Source organism: Xiphophorus maculatus, chromosome 14 (assembly GCF_002775205.1).
Source record: "Xiphophorus maculatus strain JP 163 A chromosome 14, X_maculatus-5.0-male, whole genome shotgun sequence".
Lineage (NCBI taxonomy): Eukaryota > Metazoa > Chordata > Actinopteri > Cyprinodontiformes > Poeciliidae > Xiphophorus > Xiphophorus maculatus.
Genome location: NC_036456.1, coordinates 23,449,968 through 23,468,291, shown reverse-complemented (window position 1 = coordinate 23,468,291; position 18,324 = coordinate 23,449,968). Strand labels below are relative to the sequence as shown.

The window sequence follows — 18,324 nt, the reverse complement described above, 5'->3', positions numbered from 1 at the left end:
CCAGAAAAAAGGTGGAAATTTCTGTACTCAGAAAAGTAAAAAAAAAAAAACATGCTAGAAAAAAATCTGAAATATTGATATTAATCTCACAAATTTTCTAGAAAAGTTAAATATATTTGAATTTTGAAACTCAAAACATTTCCTAAAGTCATAAATTTTCTACTTTTTAAAATGAGAAAATAGATTTATCTCAAAATTTCTGATTTTTTTTTTCCTTGCAAACTTTTGACTTTTCAAACTCAGGAATTCCCATATCTCTTCTACAAAATTAATGAGGTCAATCTCAAAATTCATGAGGCTTTTCTAGCAAATGTTTAACTTTCCAAACTGTAATGGTTGAGGTTTTTCTAGCAAATCTCTGGAATTAATCTCAAAATGTTTTTCTTTTCTAGCAAATTTTTGACTTTTCAATGTCCATTGTTTACTGCTACAGCCTGAATGTGTACATTGTTCATAAACCTGAGAAAAATCTTTACACCACAAATAAAAATGGTTGCACAAACCAGCCATAGTGTCTCCTTCACTCAACCCCTCCTGTCAGATCAGAGCTAAGCCTTGTTATTTGGGGTAATCTGTGGGAATGAGTCAGCTTCAGGTTTTGATTTGGTTAACAACACCTTTAGGGAACAGTTATTCATTCAGATTACACGTGAGGATTTCCCTCCCACATATTTACAGAAGCAGCTCTCCCATTATTAGTGTGGATTTCCCCACAGCACAGCAGGAGAAATGTCTGTTTACATCAGGCTTCACCTTCATCAGGATCCCCTTCCATTTTCTACTTTTACCAAAATAAAAGGCATTTTAAAGCTGACTGTAAACCGGGAAGTGTCCAAATCTAGTAAACTTTGTAAAGGTGTTCAAAGTAAACACCTGGGCTTCTTCGACAGCCCCACCTAGAGGTCAATAATGATAATATTGAACAGGCTCTGATAAATTAGCATTTTCCTGGTGTGCAAATAAAGAAAGATAATTCAGTGTTTTGTGTTTTTATCACCGGCTTAGATAAAAATGTCCTGCTGTGATTAAGATACTATCAGTCAAAAATATTTGAATTACTATTTTCTGTCTTCATATTTCTTTTGTTAATTTTTCTGAGAAATCTTTTTTGGCAGATGTTTAAACAATTGCTAAGTTAACAGTTGAAATTAACTTAGCAATTTCCTGTTTAATGTAATCTCTGACGCATTCGTTTGCTGTTTGGCTAAATGTTAAGGGGCCTTGAGACGTGTTGTGCTTTTTGTTACGTATCTCCAAATAAAACAACCGGTTAGCTTCGGACGTAATTGTTAGCATGTTACATCCGTTTGGACTTCTCAACACTGAAATTACGGTCGTGTGTGTGACGGATTTTTAGTCCAATACAGACAAAAAATATTTCTATAGTTCGGATTTTGAGTATCAGCACACAGGCGCTTACCTATTACAGATTATTTGGTTAACAAAAGCCCGATTAAAAACACAGCGAGCTAACCGTTAGCTTCATTAGCAGACGTTGCTATCAGGGCTAACGGTTGCTACGTTACACAAATTGACTTGTGACAGAGAAAATCCTGTATCATACCTCCTCTTTTGGCTTCTTTTAGACCAAAATATAAAGTAAATGATAAAGTTAACTTTCTTTTTTTTTACCATTTAGTAAAGATTGAATTTATTTTTGTTTAAATAAAAGCTTAAAAGGGTCAAAGAAAAAAAAAAAAGATATTAGAATTTGTTGCTTTTGTTTTGCTTCATGTTCACTGGGATGACCAGGAACAACAAGCCTGACCTGAGTTGGCCTTTTATGGGGGAAAAATAATATTAAGAGTTATTTAAAGAATAAACTTAGAATATAATCATATTTATTTTTAAACAAACTTTTCACATGTGTGTTTGCTTTAAAGGAACAGTTTTATTTCTGTAGAAAAAAAATTACAAATACAAAATTATAAATTTACATGACTTTGAGCATTAAAGTGCAAAAATCAAAAATAAACCTACACTAATACAGCATGATGCAGTGATATATGGAGTGAGCACATGTTTTGCCTTAAAAACCAAACATTTTACAAAGTTACCTGGGATAAACATGGCCGGTTTCAACAGATTAAACAACTGTAAATACAATAATGAACCAAATGGATGGAAAATAACATATTTTTATAACAGAATCATCTAAATTTTGGTTGCAGTGTTTCCAGGAGGCCTTATGTGAACTTCTTGATGAAGCGCAGTTTGAGGTATGCGATGGTGAGGAAGCAGATGGTCATGATGCTCAGAGCCAGGTGGTTCTGCCAGAGACCCCAGGTAGAGTGATCAACTCCCTGCTCCTTCAGGTAATCCTCCCCTGACCTGCTCAACACACAACAGACATTACAATCAGTAAGACTGAGCTTTTAGGCATTAAACATTCCAGGTTGATCTGACGTTAAAAGGTAAATATCTTCAAATTCATTGTTACTGTAGGTGTGGTGCTGGATCTATGATGCTATGGGCATTTTTCCATTAGAAAGACCCTAAGAATGTAATTAAAGTGCAAAAATCACATATTGAGTAACTTTGTAATACAAAGACACTTTATATAATAGTCAGAATAATAATAAAATATGACCAACAAATTAAAGAAACTATCGTCTGGTTAAGATCAAAGTTAGTGTCAAAAAAGTTGACAAAGGGTGAAACGATTAACTGTGATTAATCAAAATAGTCGTGATTAATCAGTTTTGAAAATACTCGTCAACTAATTTGGTAATTGATTAATCACTAACTGGGGCATAGAGACTCAAAAAAGTGAATTACACTCAGGTCAGTAATTAAGTCAAAACTGTGCAAAGAATATAAATATATTACATTTAAGATAAAAATAAACTTTGTCCTCAAGTGTCATTGTTTTAGCGTCAGCTTGTTCTAATTTTGTTAAAAACATACCGTTTTCTATCCAATTATTAACTAATTAATTGATTATTTAAAAAAACATGCCAGAAGTATTTTTTTAGCTGCAGATGCATCCGTTGTTACAAATGATCAAGCGATCAATGTTATCGCATTTTAGGTAATAAAAAGTTATTTATTATTTGTTTATTTGCATCTTTTATTAGTATTTCTAACATGATATAAAAAAGAAAAATATACCAATTTTTGTATCTGATTAATCAATTGTCAGAATAATCAATAGAATAAATCAATAACTAAAATAATCGTTAGTTGCAGCCCTAGAAAAAAGTAAACATATGGCTGCAGAGATGTTAATGTCGCTCCTAAAAGTTTGTTTTTATGTTTTTCTCGGTGTCTTACTTGGAATCGTTTCCTTTCGAGGTGAATTGCAGACCGGGGAACTCGTTTGCTTGCAGAGACTAAAAACCAAAAATGAAGAATAATAATTAATAAAAAAATACTGCATACACGTTAAAAATGTTCAATTCACAATTTAAATTTGAGCTAATATGAATGATTTCTGGTTTGTGTACTTACACTCAGTCCATATCTGGGTATACTGAGGTACTTCAACCAGGCGAGCCAGTTAACGATGGAGTTTACATTCACCAACAGACCTGCAAAGATCTGCACAAATAATTAGATTTTAAATGTTTTTCACCTGTATTATTGAGGATACTTTCAAAATATTACAATACAGCCAGTAAAATGATAAACGAGATAAAATATTGAGGTTCTACTTAATGTAAAGTAATATAAAACTTCAAAAACTCTGTTAACAAAAGCTAGTAAATAAAAACATGTTGACCAAATCACATCACAGTGGGCCAAAGCTAATAGAAAGTAGAAAAATAAACAAATGTTAATGGCAATAGAGAAAATGATTCATCAGATCTTTAAAATTCAAGAGGAAAAGGTGATTTTTAGCAGATGACGTGACGAATTACAGATTGAAACCACCAATTAATATTAAACTGACGGTTTTACACTTTAATTTTATAATTTACAAGTGGATTCTTGATGCTGTGCAATTAAAATACAGATTAACCTTCTTTTTCTTTTGTTCAATCCAAGAAATAATAAACGTGAGAAGAGTTGAGTTTCCTTCAAACATTTTAATTCATTATTAGCGACAAAATTGAGCAACTGTTTTAAATCTCTCCTCTGCAAGAACATTTAGTGTATTCTGAGCGTCGGTGAGTGTTTGTTTACCATCATGAAGACGCAGGTGATGGTCATGAAGATGTTGGCGATGGCCACCACCGTCTGGTCGGCCGAGATGGCCATGGCCATGGAGGTGGCGGTGTACGACACCAGAGCCACGCTGAACATGAAGGTGAAGAAAGCCCCCGCTGTCGGCTTCAGGCCTGAAACACACCGACCAGAACAGAACCGGAATCAGTACAAAATGATCAATAACAAATATCTGACAAAATATTTAGCCTGAGAACTAAATCTATAAATTTGGTATAACTATGTATTTAGATATAGTAAAACATAGTTAACTATATTTAGTTAGCAGTCTAGATATCTAGCTAGCATTCAGACTTAGCTTGTAACGACCTAATATTAAAATGTTAAATATTTAGCCTGCTATCTATATATTTAAAGTTAAATATAATTAACTAACTATAGCTAAATATAGCTATAATTAGCTAAACTAAAACAGGATTCTGGTGGGAAGTTAGCCAGATAAACTTAGCCTGTTAACGAACCATTTAGTTAGCAATCTAAATAGTCAGCTAACTAAATGATTAAGCTGAATATTTTGCTCGCTAACTAAATATTTAGTTGCCATGCAAAATATTTTTAGCATGCAAACTAAATATTTACCAAGGTAAAATCTGTTTGCTAATTAATATTCAGTAGACAAGCTAAATATTGTTACAAGCCAAATATTTAGCTTACAAACTCAATTTTTAGTTAGAATTTAAATAGAGTTAGAAAACTAAATACAAGATTCACTAATCAAACTTTAAAATTCATAAATGAATTGATAACATGGTGAAAATATGACATTAACTCCCCTTTTCTCTGATACACATTTAGAGATACACATATGTGCTACTACACAGCAGCAGCACATACAGTCATTCATGTTTTACTTTTAACATTTTAAATGTTCCAATTTTTCATTTCCCATGAAGACGCCACAAAGTTCAGTCCGAACACAATCCTTCATTTTAAACTTTACATGCTACGACTTCATAATTACAATAAAAATCAATAATCTCTCTTACAATCACAGTATTTTACCTACCGATCATGTAGTAGGCGACGCAGGTGAAGACGATGGCGGGGATGGTCCTCAGAGTGATGATGTCAGACAGGATCTTAGACAGGAAGTAGACAGAGAGTCTGTAGTAACCGCTGATGTATTCATGTCTGCAGAGAGAGAAATATGATAGCTTTCACCAGTAAACCTTCTCCATAAAGATAAATTATTTTACTCAGTTCTCAATCTAAATGTCTTTCAGGATCTAAATATGTGATTTTGTGAGTCAGACCCACATGAAGAGTTTCCTCTCTGTGATGAAGAGTTCAGCGGCCGACAGCGAGCTGAAACACTGATTCACCACGATGAAGAAGAGAGCGCCGGTCCTGAAAACACAGCAACACACAGAGACGAGACCAAATCAGGAAACAGAATTAAATCAAAACCACAAACCCGACTCTGGATTATAAAAGAGTAAAATGCCTGTTCTGGATCCCGCTGTCATCCAGCTGGACGTTGAAGAAAAGCGCTCCGACAACCAGAGCGAGGAAGAGCGTCACCGCTACCTGAAACGCACAATACAAACTCTGAACATTTCAAATTCAGAAGAACTTTGTTACTCAGGGCTTCATTAAGGAGAAAAACTGGTTTATAAAACACAGAAACTTCATGCGTTTGAAAGTGCAGTACCCTTCTTGTCCAGCAGATGCTGCTACAGAACTTTACAGAAGTTGCTCAACCCATCAGAACCCCGTTTAGTTTAGAGAAGAGGTTGACCTGCGGTTTATTACCTGGGCGATGGAGGTTTGCGGGTTCAGCGCCAGGTTGCGGAACGTTCTCTTGAGAACCCATTTGAACTGGGTCAGGAAGCTGGTGTTGTAGGTGATGGTCCTGAACCGAGAACTCTTGGTTGTTGGCTTTCCCTGAAAAATCCTTTCTAGAAGATATAAGGTAAGAAAATTACGTGAAAACTAACATTTCTCAAGACAAAGTGGCCTCTGTCAATGTTTCTATTAATAAAGACCATCTGGCATCATTAGTAATGATGTCAGTTAATCAATAATCTGCCTTTGTAGGGTCTTTGTCTCTCCAAAGGGTTTGGGGGGTAAATCTAATTTCTCTTGAACCTACCTAGCTCATCTTTTGTCTGTTTGTAGTATTGGCAGTTTCTGTACTCCTCCACCAGGTTGTCCTCGATTCCTTTTCTGGACTTGGACATTGATTCTGCATCTTGTTGAGAGTCTGCAACAAGAAAAACAACTTTTATTCAAACTAACTCAGACTGAGATCAACAGCTAGCCACCGCTTTTTCCTGTACTGAGAAGCAAGAACTTGAAATAAGATGCTTATTTTATTGCCTGTTTACACCAACCCTGTTCACTTTGACTTGACGAAGACCAAAGCATTCCAGATTTATTGTCTTGTTTATATTGAGTGGTAAGACACGGGTCGGTGCGGTTTAACACGCTCTTTTATGGTCCTCTGTCTCCAGAGGAGTGCTTTAACCACCAGTTGGGCAGATTAAACCCAAATATCTGACATGGCGTCATATTAGTGCAACGACAGACGTGACGACTATTATGTCTTGTCTTTGTCTCAAGCAGTAACATTTTTCTGTGCCCCAGTACCAGTAGCTCCACCCTAACCATACCGAACCGAACCACTGTCCTATGTCCTACTCATCAAGTCCTTAATTCCTGTTGAGGACTCACCCCAGGTGGCACATGTCCATCTCCTGGGACGTACCAGAAAGAGATTCTGATAAGTCCCAATCACACACCACTGTGTTTGTTTAGATTTCAAAGACCATGACCAATCATCCCTCATTAATGTAATCTAACTATATTTGACACCATATATTAGTGGGTTAACCATAATAATCGTGACTTTTCTTCAATAAAAGTAGAGAACAATCATAGTTATTTACTGGATTAAAGCCAAAGCACCTACCTTGTCCTTCCAGGTTGCTGAGGGTGACCGCGGTCGAGTCTCCGTTGATGACGTCCAGGAAGAAGTCAGCAGGGTTGTTATGAGCCTCACAGTGATATCCTGGAAGAAAAAACCCCAAACTGAGCCAAAAAACATCCCTGCTGAATCAAAACAAGTTGAATATTTGATCCACTTTCTTACCAATTTCAGAGAAATACTCCAGCGCTTTCTGTGCCTGGCCGTGGTAAACCTGGATGTTTCAATTTCACCATAAAACAAAGTTATTTGGTTGTTTATTTTCACATTTAGGCCTCCTGGTTGGTCAGTAGATGTTGATTATGAGATATTTTGGTTATGTTGACCTGTTTTCCATTGACGAGCAGCGTGAGGCTGTCGAACAGGCGGTAGATGCTGTACCGCGGTTGATGGATGGACAGGATGATGGTGCGGCCGTGCTTTGCCATCCTACAAAAACAACATTTTGGAAATAAATTTAAGGCTCAGTTCTAAAACATTTGAGGATTTCGGATGTCTCTTCTGGTTAAGAAACTCCTTCAAGTCCTCTAGAAAGTGGTTTATTGTTGGGTATCTCTGCTAGCTGAGACTGAAAAACAAATGCTGATATAACGGTTTCAGATCCATCAATATTTATAAACGTTGATTAGATTTTTGTTTTAAATATCTGAAACTCTGGTAAACTGGTGACGTGACCTTTGCCGTTTCATCCACAGTTTCCACTTCACGCCGTTGTTTTTTATTTTTAAATGAGGCACAGCGGGGAAACGTGAAACCTCTGCGCCAGTTACTCAACAGGCTGTTGCTAGGTAACCAAAGTTGGGAGGGCGGGGGACTTGAAACTGCTTCTTAGCCAGCAGGTTGTTGCTAAGCAACCCAAGAGTGAGAGAGTGAGTTGATTCCACCTACATTTAGATCAGACTTCAGCTAAATTATAATACCCGAATCTATTAATACTGATATTGTCTATCAGAATATATATTATTGATTTATATTGATCTGTGATAAGTGGAAGAAGATGGATAGTTGGGTGGATTATAAATAAATGAGTAACCAAACGTGACATTTATAAAAGTTCATAAGTACAGTATGTCATAGAGACGTGGAAGGTAGCCTTCACTACCGCCTGACGTGAATCATAACCACTTTTAAAGTTTACAATAAACCATTTTACACGTTAGTAATTTAACTCACAGCAAAATACAAACAATAAAATTAACAATGCTACTGGACAAATTGTATACAAAGTGTGAATAATACTCAAATGTGATTATAGGAATTATATTTCAATGTACAATAAGCTGGTCAAAGACAGACTCACTGATTTTTGTTATTAGAAACATATTAGTCTTAAAATTAACTTGTATTTTATTTAAAAAATCTCTCCTTTAGTGTAGGGAATTATAAATACATGACAGGGCAGCACTTGTAGGAAACTTTACGTACTTAAATGAGGTAAATGTATAGATTTTAATCTTTTATGTAAATATTATTTTGTTGGGTCCCAGTAAAAATAGATGTAGTTCTACTGCAGCTGAATCGGATCATAATAAGTAAATAAATCAATCAACAATAAAACCCAGTGTGGTCTAACTGGGAGAAAACCAGCGAGATGACTGTGTTGTTCACCTCTTCAGCAGCAGCAGCACAGAGTTGGCGGTGCTGGCGTCGAGCCCCGTGGTGGGTTCATCCAGGAAGAGGACGGGCGGGTCGATGATCAGCTCCATGCCGATGTTCGTCCTCTTCCTCTCCCCGCCAGAGATCCCGCGAATCAGCTGAGTCCCCACCTGAAACGCGGCAGGAAAATATCGTGGGTGATATTTACCACAATCAACCCAATAAACGTCAGATTTCCGTATCATTTGTTACTTTTTCTGTTTTTTCTCATCATGAATACTTTAACTTTTTATACACACATTGAAATGTGAGCGAACATGCAACAAAAAGCTGCTCGCCAAGGATGACTAACATTGGTTTTGGCTGTAAAGTTGTCAACACACTAAATCTTAAATGTATGTATGATATATAATAGAAAAAAGGGACACAGTGCTTTGTTACTAATTGCCAACACTATGACAACTAGATAGCAAAATCAGGAATTAAGTTAAAAAATAGTGATGGAAACAGAAGTCACCTATGCTAGCTTGACTTTGACAATTTAACATGTAGATGGGCTGTGGAATATTTTTAACAGCTCAGTAAAAAAAGGTGATCTAAACACCAACAATTGTGACAGATCATCAGTAGAGCAGGTGTTTAAATAAGCCAATCAACCACCGCTGTGTTAGATTAGCTAATAGCAGCGGTGGCTAATCTATCAAAGCGATCACTTATTAATAATCGCAAAAATAAACATCAAGTCTGAAAACATAAAACTGTAACAGACTGAATGTTCTGTTCTTTGTGTGGGAAATGAATTAATATGGATGCTGCCCTCCAGCATTGTGCGCATGATCAAAATTTCCACATGTAAACAATAATGTGCAACGTATCAATATTTTTATTCAAAGGGTTGTTCTTCGTCGTCCTCCGGCTCACCTTGGAGTTAGCGACTCGCCCCAGTCCCAGCTCCTGGATCACTTTCTCCACCTTCTGCTCCTTCTCCTTCTGGCTGATGGAGGACGGCAGACGCAGCGCGGCAGAGAAGGCGAAGTTCTGTCTGACCGTCAGGGTTCCCATCACTACGTCGTCCTGCAGACAGGAAGCCGCTGCTTAGAAAAACTCAAACTTACTGCAGCTGCAGCTGGATGCACCTTTATTTCTATCCTTGAATTGAACTTCCTCTGCTGCGACTTTGAGTTTCAAAACAGTTTATTTAATGAGATTTGGCCGAAGAAGCCGGTGGTATTGTTGCAGGCGGTCTCTTCCTTCCCTTGCAGGGAACATTCCCGAATAGAAAAACATTTCAAGTTGGCTTCCTGACTGCTTTCACCTACCTGCACCACATATCCAGACAGACATTTGAAGTTGGGAGGCTGCGGAGCGCCGTCGATCAGGACTTCTCCTGAAAGACCGGCAGGGTCTTTTCTGGCTGCCAAAACATCCAGGAACCTGAAGTAAAACCACCAGCAGCAGTAAATCAGCCTGGGTTTGACTCTAAAGCTACATTCACACCAGTGCTGTTTAGTCCACTTTAATTAAACTCTAGTTCATTTGGGGAGGTGTGAATGTTCAGTCGAACTCTGGCGCCACCTACAAACCTCGGTCTGTGTTCGGTTGAGGTGAACTCTGGTGCAGATCGAATGCATATGACACCTAGTGAATCAGAGATTGTTCCACAATGCAGGAGCAGGCATAGGGCCCACAAGCGTAGGGCATTCTGGGTAAATAAAACCAAAATAAACACTTTAGCCTAGCGCTAGCAGGAGCAAGGTTTTTTGTTTTTTTAAACAAAGACATAAGAGAAATTCTACAACCACTGAAATCTGACGCTGCTCCATTTTTGTTTACAATTTGGTTGGTTTGGCAATGCAGTGTGAAAGAGAACCACAGCAGCTAAAAATGTAACAAATGTCGCAATTTTGGTCCTTAATCAAACATTTGTTTCATTTCCAGCTGCTCCTTTCAAGGTGCATTGTGTTAAACCAACCAAATCGTTTGAAAAACCTGTTCCCCTCCTCGCCTGTGGGGGCGCTGCACCAAGAACCACAGAAGGAAACGAGATGAAAACCTCTGAAGAAGAACCTGAGCGCAACTTCCTTCGTCACAGAACGTAAACAAAAATCGTGTAGCGTCAGATTTCTCTGGTAAAAGACCGTTTCTCCCTCTGGCACTAGACTCTCACATTTGTTTTGGTTGAATTTACCCAGAATGCCCTGCACTGTAGTTCACTTTCTGCTTTCGGAGCGGTCTCCGGTCTGCTTGCCGTTCACATATGCATTCGAATCGCATCACTTCAACCGATCCGATACTGAGGTTTGTAGACGGACCAGAGTTCGATTACGCATCCACACCTCCCCAAACGAACCAGACTTTCCAGACAAACGGACTGGAGTTGGACTGAAGCGGATTAAACAGGGCTGGTGTGAAATCAGCCCAGGAATGTGCAAGAATACAAAACATGTGAACCGGTTTATGAATGAGATGTTTTTATTTCCATCTGGTGTTCAGGAAACCAGAAGGAACATGTGGGAAATTTGGGAGCCATTTTCTTTCTCATGCAGTTAATCAGCACTAAGATTAAAAATGGGTCCAGAAAGTAGTTTTGTTCTCACGAACATGACATTATTCCCAACAATAAACACAAAAAATGTGATTAATTCTAGAAATAATTCTGGATTTGACCTCATCCTTATTCTGGATCTTTGTTAATAAGTTAAAAAGACGACTGAGGGAAGAACTTTAGAGATATTTTTTGTCTTAGTTTAAGTAAAAAACATGCAGGAAAGGTAGAAGTTTTATAACAAACATATGCAGAAGACTTACGATGACTTCCCGCTTCCTGTTGCTCCCATGATGGCGTTCAGGCCCGGCTTCATGAGCCCGCTGAGGAGAACCAAACATGAAAGGGACCGGTCATAAAACAGAACCCAGAGCCTCTAACAACACACTTCACACTCGCTTTAATTAGACCAAACAGTTAAAATGGTGAAATTAAGTGAAAGTACAAATAAATGCTCCTCTGTGTTTTAAAGTTGCCTAACTTTGTATATATCTGAACAACATGCTAAAACAAAATACATAAAGAGGAAGGTTTTATTGTTACTTCAGTGCAACTCTGCAGAAAACAGTCAGCTCCAGTTACCTCATAATCCAATAAAAACTCTCTGCCCTTTGACCACAGAAAACATTTTATAACATTTAAACAGCTGAGATTAAACATAAAATGAAATTACAGTTTACGAGAAAAATGAGGACGATTAAATCATAAAACCAAAATTCTCAAGGTGGAAAATCGGCCTTATTCAGTAATGATTAGTTTAGAAAATGTGTACCACCAGACAGCAGTAAACGGATAAAACACGGGTTTGCATGAGAGCTCAGACTGACCAGCCTTTAACTCTGTCAATGATTAGACAGCAGCTGAACGACTCAGAACCGTCAGAACCTTACATGACAACAAGACCGAAGTTTTCATGACATTAAAATCAGAATAACAGGCTCGGGTGGTTTTCATAACCAGAGCGTTATCAGACAGAAAAATCTTTAACCTTTTGGAGAATTGCTCTGATCTCAATAAAGATAAACACTTAATCCTGGAAGATTATCAGATTATCCATCTCGCTGTAGGTGAGAGGTGATCTGTCAGGTGTGTTCAAGGTTTCCGGAGGTGATTTAATTTAATGAATTAAGTTAAAAAAGGAGGATTTTCTGTAGGATTACAGCACAAAACAGACTAGATTGAACACTGCAGCAGGGCCGGCCCAAAGAGTTATGGGGCCTTAAGCAGAATGTAATTTAGTAATTTAATATTTGCTGAGATTTATCTGTGAACAAACTGAGCTCAAACACAAAGATTAAACACATGGCATCAGATTGTTGCCATGGTGACGCAACAATATGAAGATTATTATTCGCAGTTTTACAAAGTAAACTTGCAAGCTCCTTCAAATCTTAGATTTGAAATAATTTAACGTATTTTAATTGATCTACGCCGAAACTGAATTCAAATTTAATAGAATTCTCATTCTTAATAAATAAATGTTAAAATTCTAGATCTGCGTTAAAATATAAACATTTATGGGGGCCCCCACGGAGCTGCTTTCTCAGATTAATAAAACCAGAAATTAACTTGAGTTGGAAAAAACCTTCTAAAAACCAACTTCTTTCATCCTGACTGTATATTTAAAATGCCTAAAATAAATTAAAATATCTAAGATAATACATAGTGGAAGAAATAACATAATTTAAATAGATCTGATTTGGATAAAATTTACAGAAAATTAGTAAGCAAAAAAATAAGACAGATGACTGATTAATTTTTTTCTCTAAATTTGCCTCCATTGTGTTTTTTTTTTCAGGACATTTTCCGATGTTTTGACGACAGTGAAGCTGCAGTTTCAGTTCTGCATCCTGCAGGGTGCGACCTGTGTGACTGCATGCAACAAGGAACTAAAACTGCTGCAGTTTTTCTCTCAGCAGAACGAAGAAATGCCGTGTCAGTAACGTGACTCTGCATTTTATGTCAAGATGAAAAACGTTAAGTCATTCATTCAGAGACTTTCTCATCGAAACCATGATGCTGCAAGTTGGTTTTGGGAACACAGTCACCAGTTAAAACTATTTTCATTTTAGCTTTCAGCAAAAATATGGGATTTTGCTGCTGATTCAATAAATCTTAATGTCCTTTTGGTAGAAAAAAACCCATAATTTTCTAGAAAAATCCATCTCTTGTCTTTCTTTTCTGTTAGATTTCATCAGCCCCAGGGAGCCTCTGATGCGGCTTTGAGGAGAAAAGCCACCAGTAAACTCTTCACATGAACAGCAGTGAGGTGAAGGTTAGCGGAGTAAAACCTGCTGGATGTACGCTTCAAACTCTTGTGAGTTTAAATAAAGTTTCAACCCTCCTTCAACTCTGTCAATGATTAAACCAACAGGAATATAGTGAAGATACCAGGCATTGTGAACAGTGTCCTGCACAGAAACACACACCCTGACCTTCGACCAAATGCCGTTTTCATAACATCCACACAAAGGATTGTTTCTAAGAACAGCATCATGAAGAAGTATTCAGATGCTCCAGAACCAGGGAGCCTTACAGTAAACTGCAGCGACATATTTATAGTTTTCTCCTCTTACCACAGCAATCACTTGTTAATAATAGCAAAATAAACATTAAGCCTAAAACCATACCACTGCATCAGGCTGAATGGTCTGATTTTTGTGTGGGAAATATTTGAGTTTTTTTTTTTTTTGGGCCGTTGTTGTCAGTTGCTATGGCAACGAGCCTGCTCGTAGCCGCGCTGATACAGAGAGTGAGAAAGACGTGGTTTTGAGTTGCACTTTAACGGTTTTTCCCTTTGCTGTGGAGCACGAAATTAAAAACATCTAAATGTCAAAGTTTGATTGAGTTAACAGAATTATTCTACGGCGGCAGAGCGGCTACGGATATTAAAGAAAAGTATTTTTGTCCTCCAGCGTTGTCCGCATGCACAACATTTCCTTATGTAAACAACAACATGCAGGGGGTCTATATTTGTAAATAAGATCATGATTAAGTCAGTGAATCACCAGCTTTGCATCTCACCACACATCAGTGTTAATTTTCTTAATAATTGCCTTTTGTTACACAACAGTGAAATCCTTAAAGCCAACTTGATCCTGTGACTTTAACACCCTGAACTTTCTCATTGTGTCAGGCTATTTAAATAGATCAGCATCCTGCTGCTGCGTCTGTTTGTTGGTTTAAGCTCAAAGGTATTGTGCTATAACAGCCTACAGAGCGGACCATGTGTGTGCTGCAGAGGCAGAGCTGAAACTGGAGTCGCTCCACAAAGCAAAGCTTCCTTCCTTTGCCTCCCAACATGTGGTATTTGATCTGGAACCAAAGAACAGGTCTGATCACGTCAAGTTTGCCTCCCAGTTTGGCTCCTGATGGCACGTAGACCAACAAGTTCAGGGTGTTTTGTTTCCTGAGACAGTTTGCATACTTCACCTGGTGGCTGTAATGTTGTTGTGTTCAGGATTTTGCATAGTGAGTGTAGATAGAACTCAGATCTCATGAAACATAACCTCTTATTTCAGCTTTCCTACTTTTAAATCTAAGGATACGTTTCTATTTAAGACAAAGTGACAGTGATTTGGACTCACTTCAAGTCAATGAGGATGTCTTTGGTTGTGGCCTTCTTCAGGCAGAAACAGCCTCCTCCCTGCTTCACTTTATAGTGAATATTGTGGAAACTAACGGTGGCACCTTGTTTGTTTGCACCTGCAGACTGAAAAAACGTATTACTTCCAAAAACCAGTCTCTTCAAAGTTAAAAGCAATGTTGCTGGCATGAAGATCGGCGGTTACCTGGCGCTTGGAGGATTCGTTTCGCCCAAGCTCCATGGCGTCACGGTCACCAGACAGGCTACACCTCCTGTATTCAGAATCCTGAAAAATACATTTGGAATGACGAGTAAATAATTTAACATCCATGTGAATCAAAAAAAAGAACAAAACGCTGCAAAACCCAGAAACTCCATAGAATCACTGAAAATACAGTGAATTTCAGAAACCAGCTAAAAATTCAAAATTTGGACAAACATTAACTTAGAACAACATGAAATGTTGGTGAAAGCATCAGTTGCAAAACTTTATAATTTAAAATGTTGAAAATCATGTCACTTGCTAACTGCTGTTAGCCACAGCTTCACTAGCTAATAGCAACTTTACTTTATGAGATGCATTAGCCAAAACTATAGCTAAAAGTAACAGCATATTCTTTCTGACACACAATGTTGGACAAAACTTAGTAAAAATAACAAAAACTGTCAGACACAGTGTTAGCCCAAACATTAAAAAACTAATGGAAACAGCCACGTCAATATGTTAGCTGGAGTAAGCTAATGGAAACTGCTCAGCGTTAGCCAGAACTTTATAAGCTAACAAAAAACTAGAGATTAAAACTAAGAACTTTTTTAATATATTAACTATGAAAGCTAATGCTAACAGTTTGATTCAATCACATGCCATGATGATAGAGCTTTACAAGCTAACAGTGTCATTGCTTTATCACAGTGTTATCATCCGATAGCCATAAATATCAACAGTTACAGCTTTGTTGTGTGAGATATGCTACATAACAGTTATTTACAAGCTAACCAGAACAGTTTTGTTTTGTTCCATTAGATACAACGTTAGAACTTTACAATCTTTGTTTTATTATACACACTATACTTTTCCAAAATGTTAATTTGAATACAGCTTTTCTCTAGTAGATATGTTAGCTATAACTTTACAAGGTAAAGCTAACAGTTTTGTTTTGCTACATACAATGCTATTTAAATCTTACCTGATTGTAAAGGCTTTGCTAAGTCAGAAATAATGCTAGCCAAAACTTTAACAGGTTTAAGAAGGTGCCATTGGTTTACTGTGTTTGTTTTCACCTCCAAGAACACTTTGTTAATGCACCCAGGTTAGTAATCTGATCCATAGCTACATTTACCAAACTTGTAATAAAGTGGTACTTTAACTTGGCAACTTACGGAAGCACAAGATAAATCATATTACAGATGTTTGCATTTATCTATCAACATATCTTAAATTTAACTACGGTGGTGTTTTTTCAGCAGGATCATGCTAGTATGAAAATAGTCTTGAAATTCTATTTCTGTGATGTTTTTGGTAATTATTTTAGGTTGAAACACCAAACCGAAATGGTTAGATTTATTCTCAACAATTGTAGAAGAATGGCAACAAAAAACTATTTGCTGATCCAACATAATCTCATGAGAAAATAAAAATTGCTGCAAAGACAACAACGCCCTTCTATCTAAACATGAAACTCATCTTACATTTACAACAGATATTTAGTGAAAAATAAACTGCAGGGAGGATTAATTGATAAATTATAAAAGAATATAGTTAAAATGAGGACATTAGTTAATCATTTTGGTCTGATTAATTACCTCTGGAATGCAGAGGTGAGCAAAGTACACAAAATTATATTCAAGTAAGAGTAAAACTACTTCAACTGATTTTACTCAAGTAAAATTAAAAAGCAAGAAATTACTCAAGTAAGGGTAAAAAGTATTTGGTTAAAAATCCTAATAAGTACTGAATAAGTGATCAAAAAATCAATCATTTAATATTGAAAAGTCATCAGACGGAAAAAAATATAAAGTTAAATGGAAATGTTAGTATTTTAAGGACCAAACGAAAAACAAATTGTATAAATAAAAAAGTTTAATCAGGCAAAAGAAAACAAATTTCCAAATCAGTTTCTTTCAATATAAAACTTATAAAACTTTAACAAAAACTGTTAATGAATTTTGATCAAAACATTTTTGCTCTTCATTCAGTGGGAAAAAAATCCAGAAATATTACTCAAGAGTAAAAATACTTCATAATTCTTTCCAAAAAGTTACTCAAGTAAATGTAACTAGTTACTACCAAATCTGTCGTAATGAGAGTTCAGTATTTCTACCTTTGCCAGTTTTTTTTTAATTCTCTGTTTATATTTATTTACTTTGCATAAAATCTATTTCCCAGAAACTCAGTTATGTAACTTTTAAGCATTGACACACAAATGTAGCTTAACTTTAGTGAAAATACCATCAAAATGTCTTATTATCATCTGCAAACATTGTCTTATTTCTCCAGAACCCAGTTCGCAGATTTCTCTGACAAACTTCCTGAAATTCTGCTGATTTGGTCCAAAGAAACATCAAATCTGTCAAACTCAGAAGCAGCTAATTTAGTTCATTCCTTTTTCCAGCAGCGCAAATCTTCCTTTTTAACGCAGGAAATGAGCTAAACTGAATTAAACATGACGCCAATTTGCATAAAAATGATCAGTATTTAGTCGATGGGAGTGAGAGAAGAGAGCACAGATATTTTTACCTGCTGAAATGAGAAAGTCGCAGAGCAAACAGAGAGCGGAGGACGCTGACCGGCAGGAAGCGGACTGATCGATGTGTGTTTGTCACAGAAGAGGCCGCTTGTTTAAGGTTCAGGCTGCGCATGCGAGGAAGTTTGGTAAGTCTGGTTTTATGACTGAGGCGTGATAAGTAGGGAGAAGGGAAAAACTGAAGATGACTCTGACCCACAGTTATAAAATACAGAGAAAATGCAATAAAGAGGAGCACGGGGGTTCAGGTTTGTAGCTTTATGTCAGAGTTTAGTTTTAAATTTTACAGAGGGAGAAATGATTCAGTGTCTTTTACCAAAGTCAAAAGAGAAATCCTACAACTGCTAACATCGGACTCCAGTATATTTTTATTTACATTTGGTGAAGGAGGAAGTTTCGCTCAGCAGCTGTGGTTACATCAACGTTTTTGAAGGTTGATGGAAATAGTAAAATTTTAATTCCAAGGTTCCAAGGTAAGTGAAGCCATGTTGGGAACAACTCAGGGAGCAACTAGAGGGCCGGGCCTGGACAGTAGCAATACCTAATGGCACTGCTTCCGATTGATCAAAATTGATTTTATAACCTGAGAAAGAACCAAACTCATAAACAAGATGGCTGGTATTGAGATGTCAGATTTTGTTACGAATAACAGAATATCATCTGCGTATAACGCTATTTTATAAAGTTTACCGCCAATCATAACGCCATGTACATTTTGTTGTGATTTAATAACCACTGCTAGGGCCTCCAGAACAAGAGC

The 18,324-nt window shown here is 37.0% G+C and overlaps 1 protein-coding gene across 3 annotated transcripts in view; it reads right to left on the bottom strand.

The window, feature by feature from the left end:
• Positions 1-1,871: 1,871 nt before the first annotated feature.
• The window catches only part of LOC102227205 (ATP-binding cassette sub-family G member 2-like), a 17,817-nt gene continuing 1,364 nt past the window's right edge, over positions 1,872-18,324 (bottom strand). The window contains exons 1-19 of one of the 3 annotated variants that reach the window (XM_023346929.1): positions 17,558-17,665; positions 15,026-15,106; positions 14,822-14,946; positions 11,498-11,557; positions 10,009-10,123; positions 9,611-9,763; positions 8,702-8,859; positions 7,420-7,522; positions 7,259-7,307; positions 7,079-7,177; positions 6,260-6,370; positions 5,920-6,065; positions 5,612-5,694; positions 5,425-5,514; positions 5,174-5,298; positions 4,126-4,280; positions 3,451-3,540; positions 3,274-3,332; positions 1,872-2,331 (exon numbers count right to left, since the gene is read on the bottom strand). In XM_023346929.1, coding sequence (XP_023202697.1) covers positions 2,187-2,331; positions 3,274-3,332; positions 3,451-3,540; positions 4,126-4,280; positions 5,174-5,298; positions 5,425-5,514; positions 5,612-5,694; positions 5,920-6,065; positions 6,260-6,370; positions 7,079-7,177; positions 7,259-7,307; positions 7,420-7,522; positions 8,702-8,859; positions 9,611-9,763; positions 10,009-10,123; positions 11,498-11,557; positions 14,822-14,946; positions 15,026-15,061 — 1,902 coding nt within the window. In that variant the 5' untranslated portion in view covers positions 15,062-15,106; positions 17,558-17,665 and the 3' untranslated portion in view covers positions 1,872-2,186. Of the gene's footprint in view, positions 2,332-3,273; positions 3,333-3,450; positions 3,541-4,125; positions 4,281-5,173; positions 5,299-5,424; positions 5,515-5,611; positions 5,695-5,919; positions 6,066-6,259; positions 6,371-7,078; positions 7,178-7,258; positions 7,308-7,419; positions 7,523-8,701; positions 8,860-9,610; positions 9,764-10,008; positions 10,124-11,497; positions 11,558-14,821; positions 14,947-15,025; positions 15,110-17,557; positions 17,666-18,324 lie in introns of those variants that run through there. The other 2 variants (XM_023346928.1, XM_023346930.1) reach the window with 2 other exon arrangements.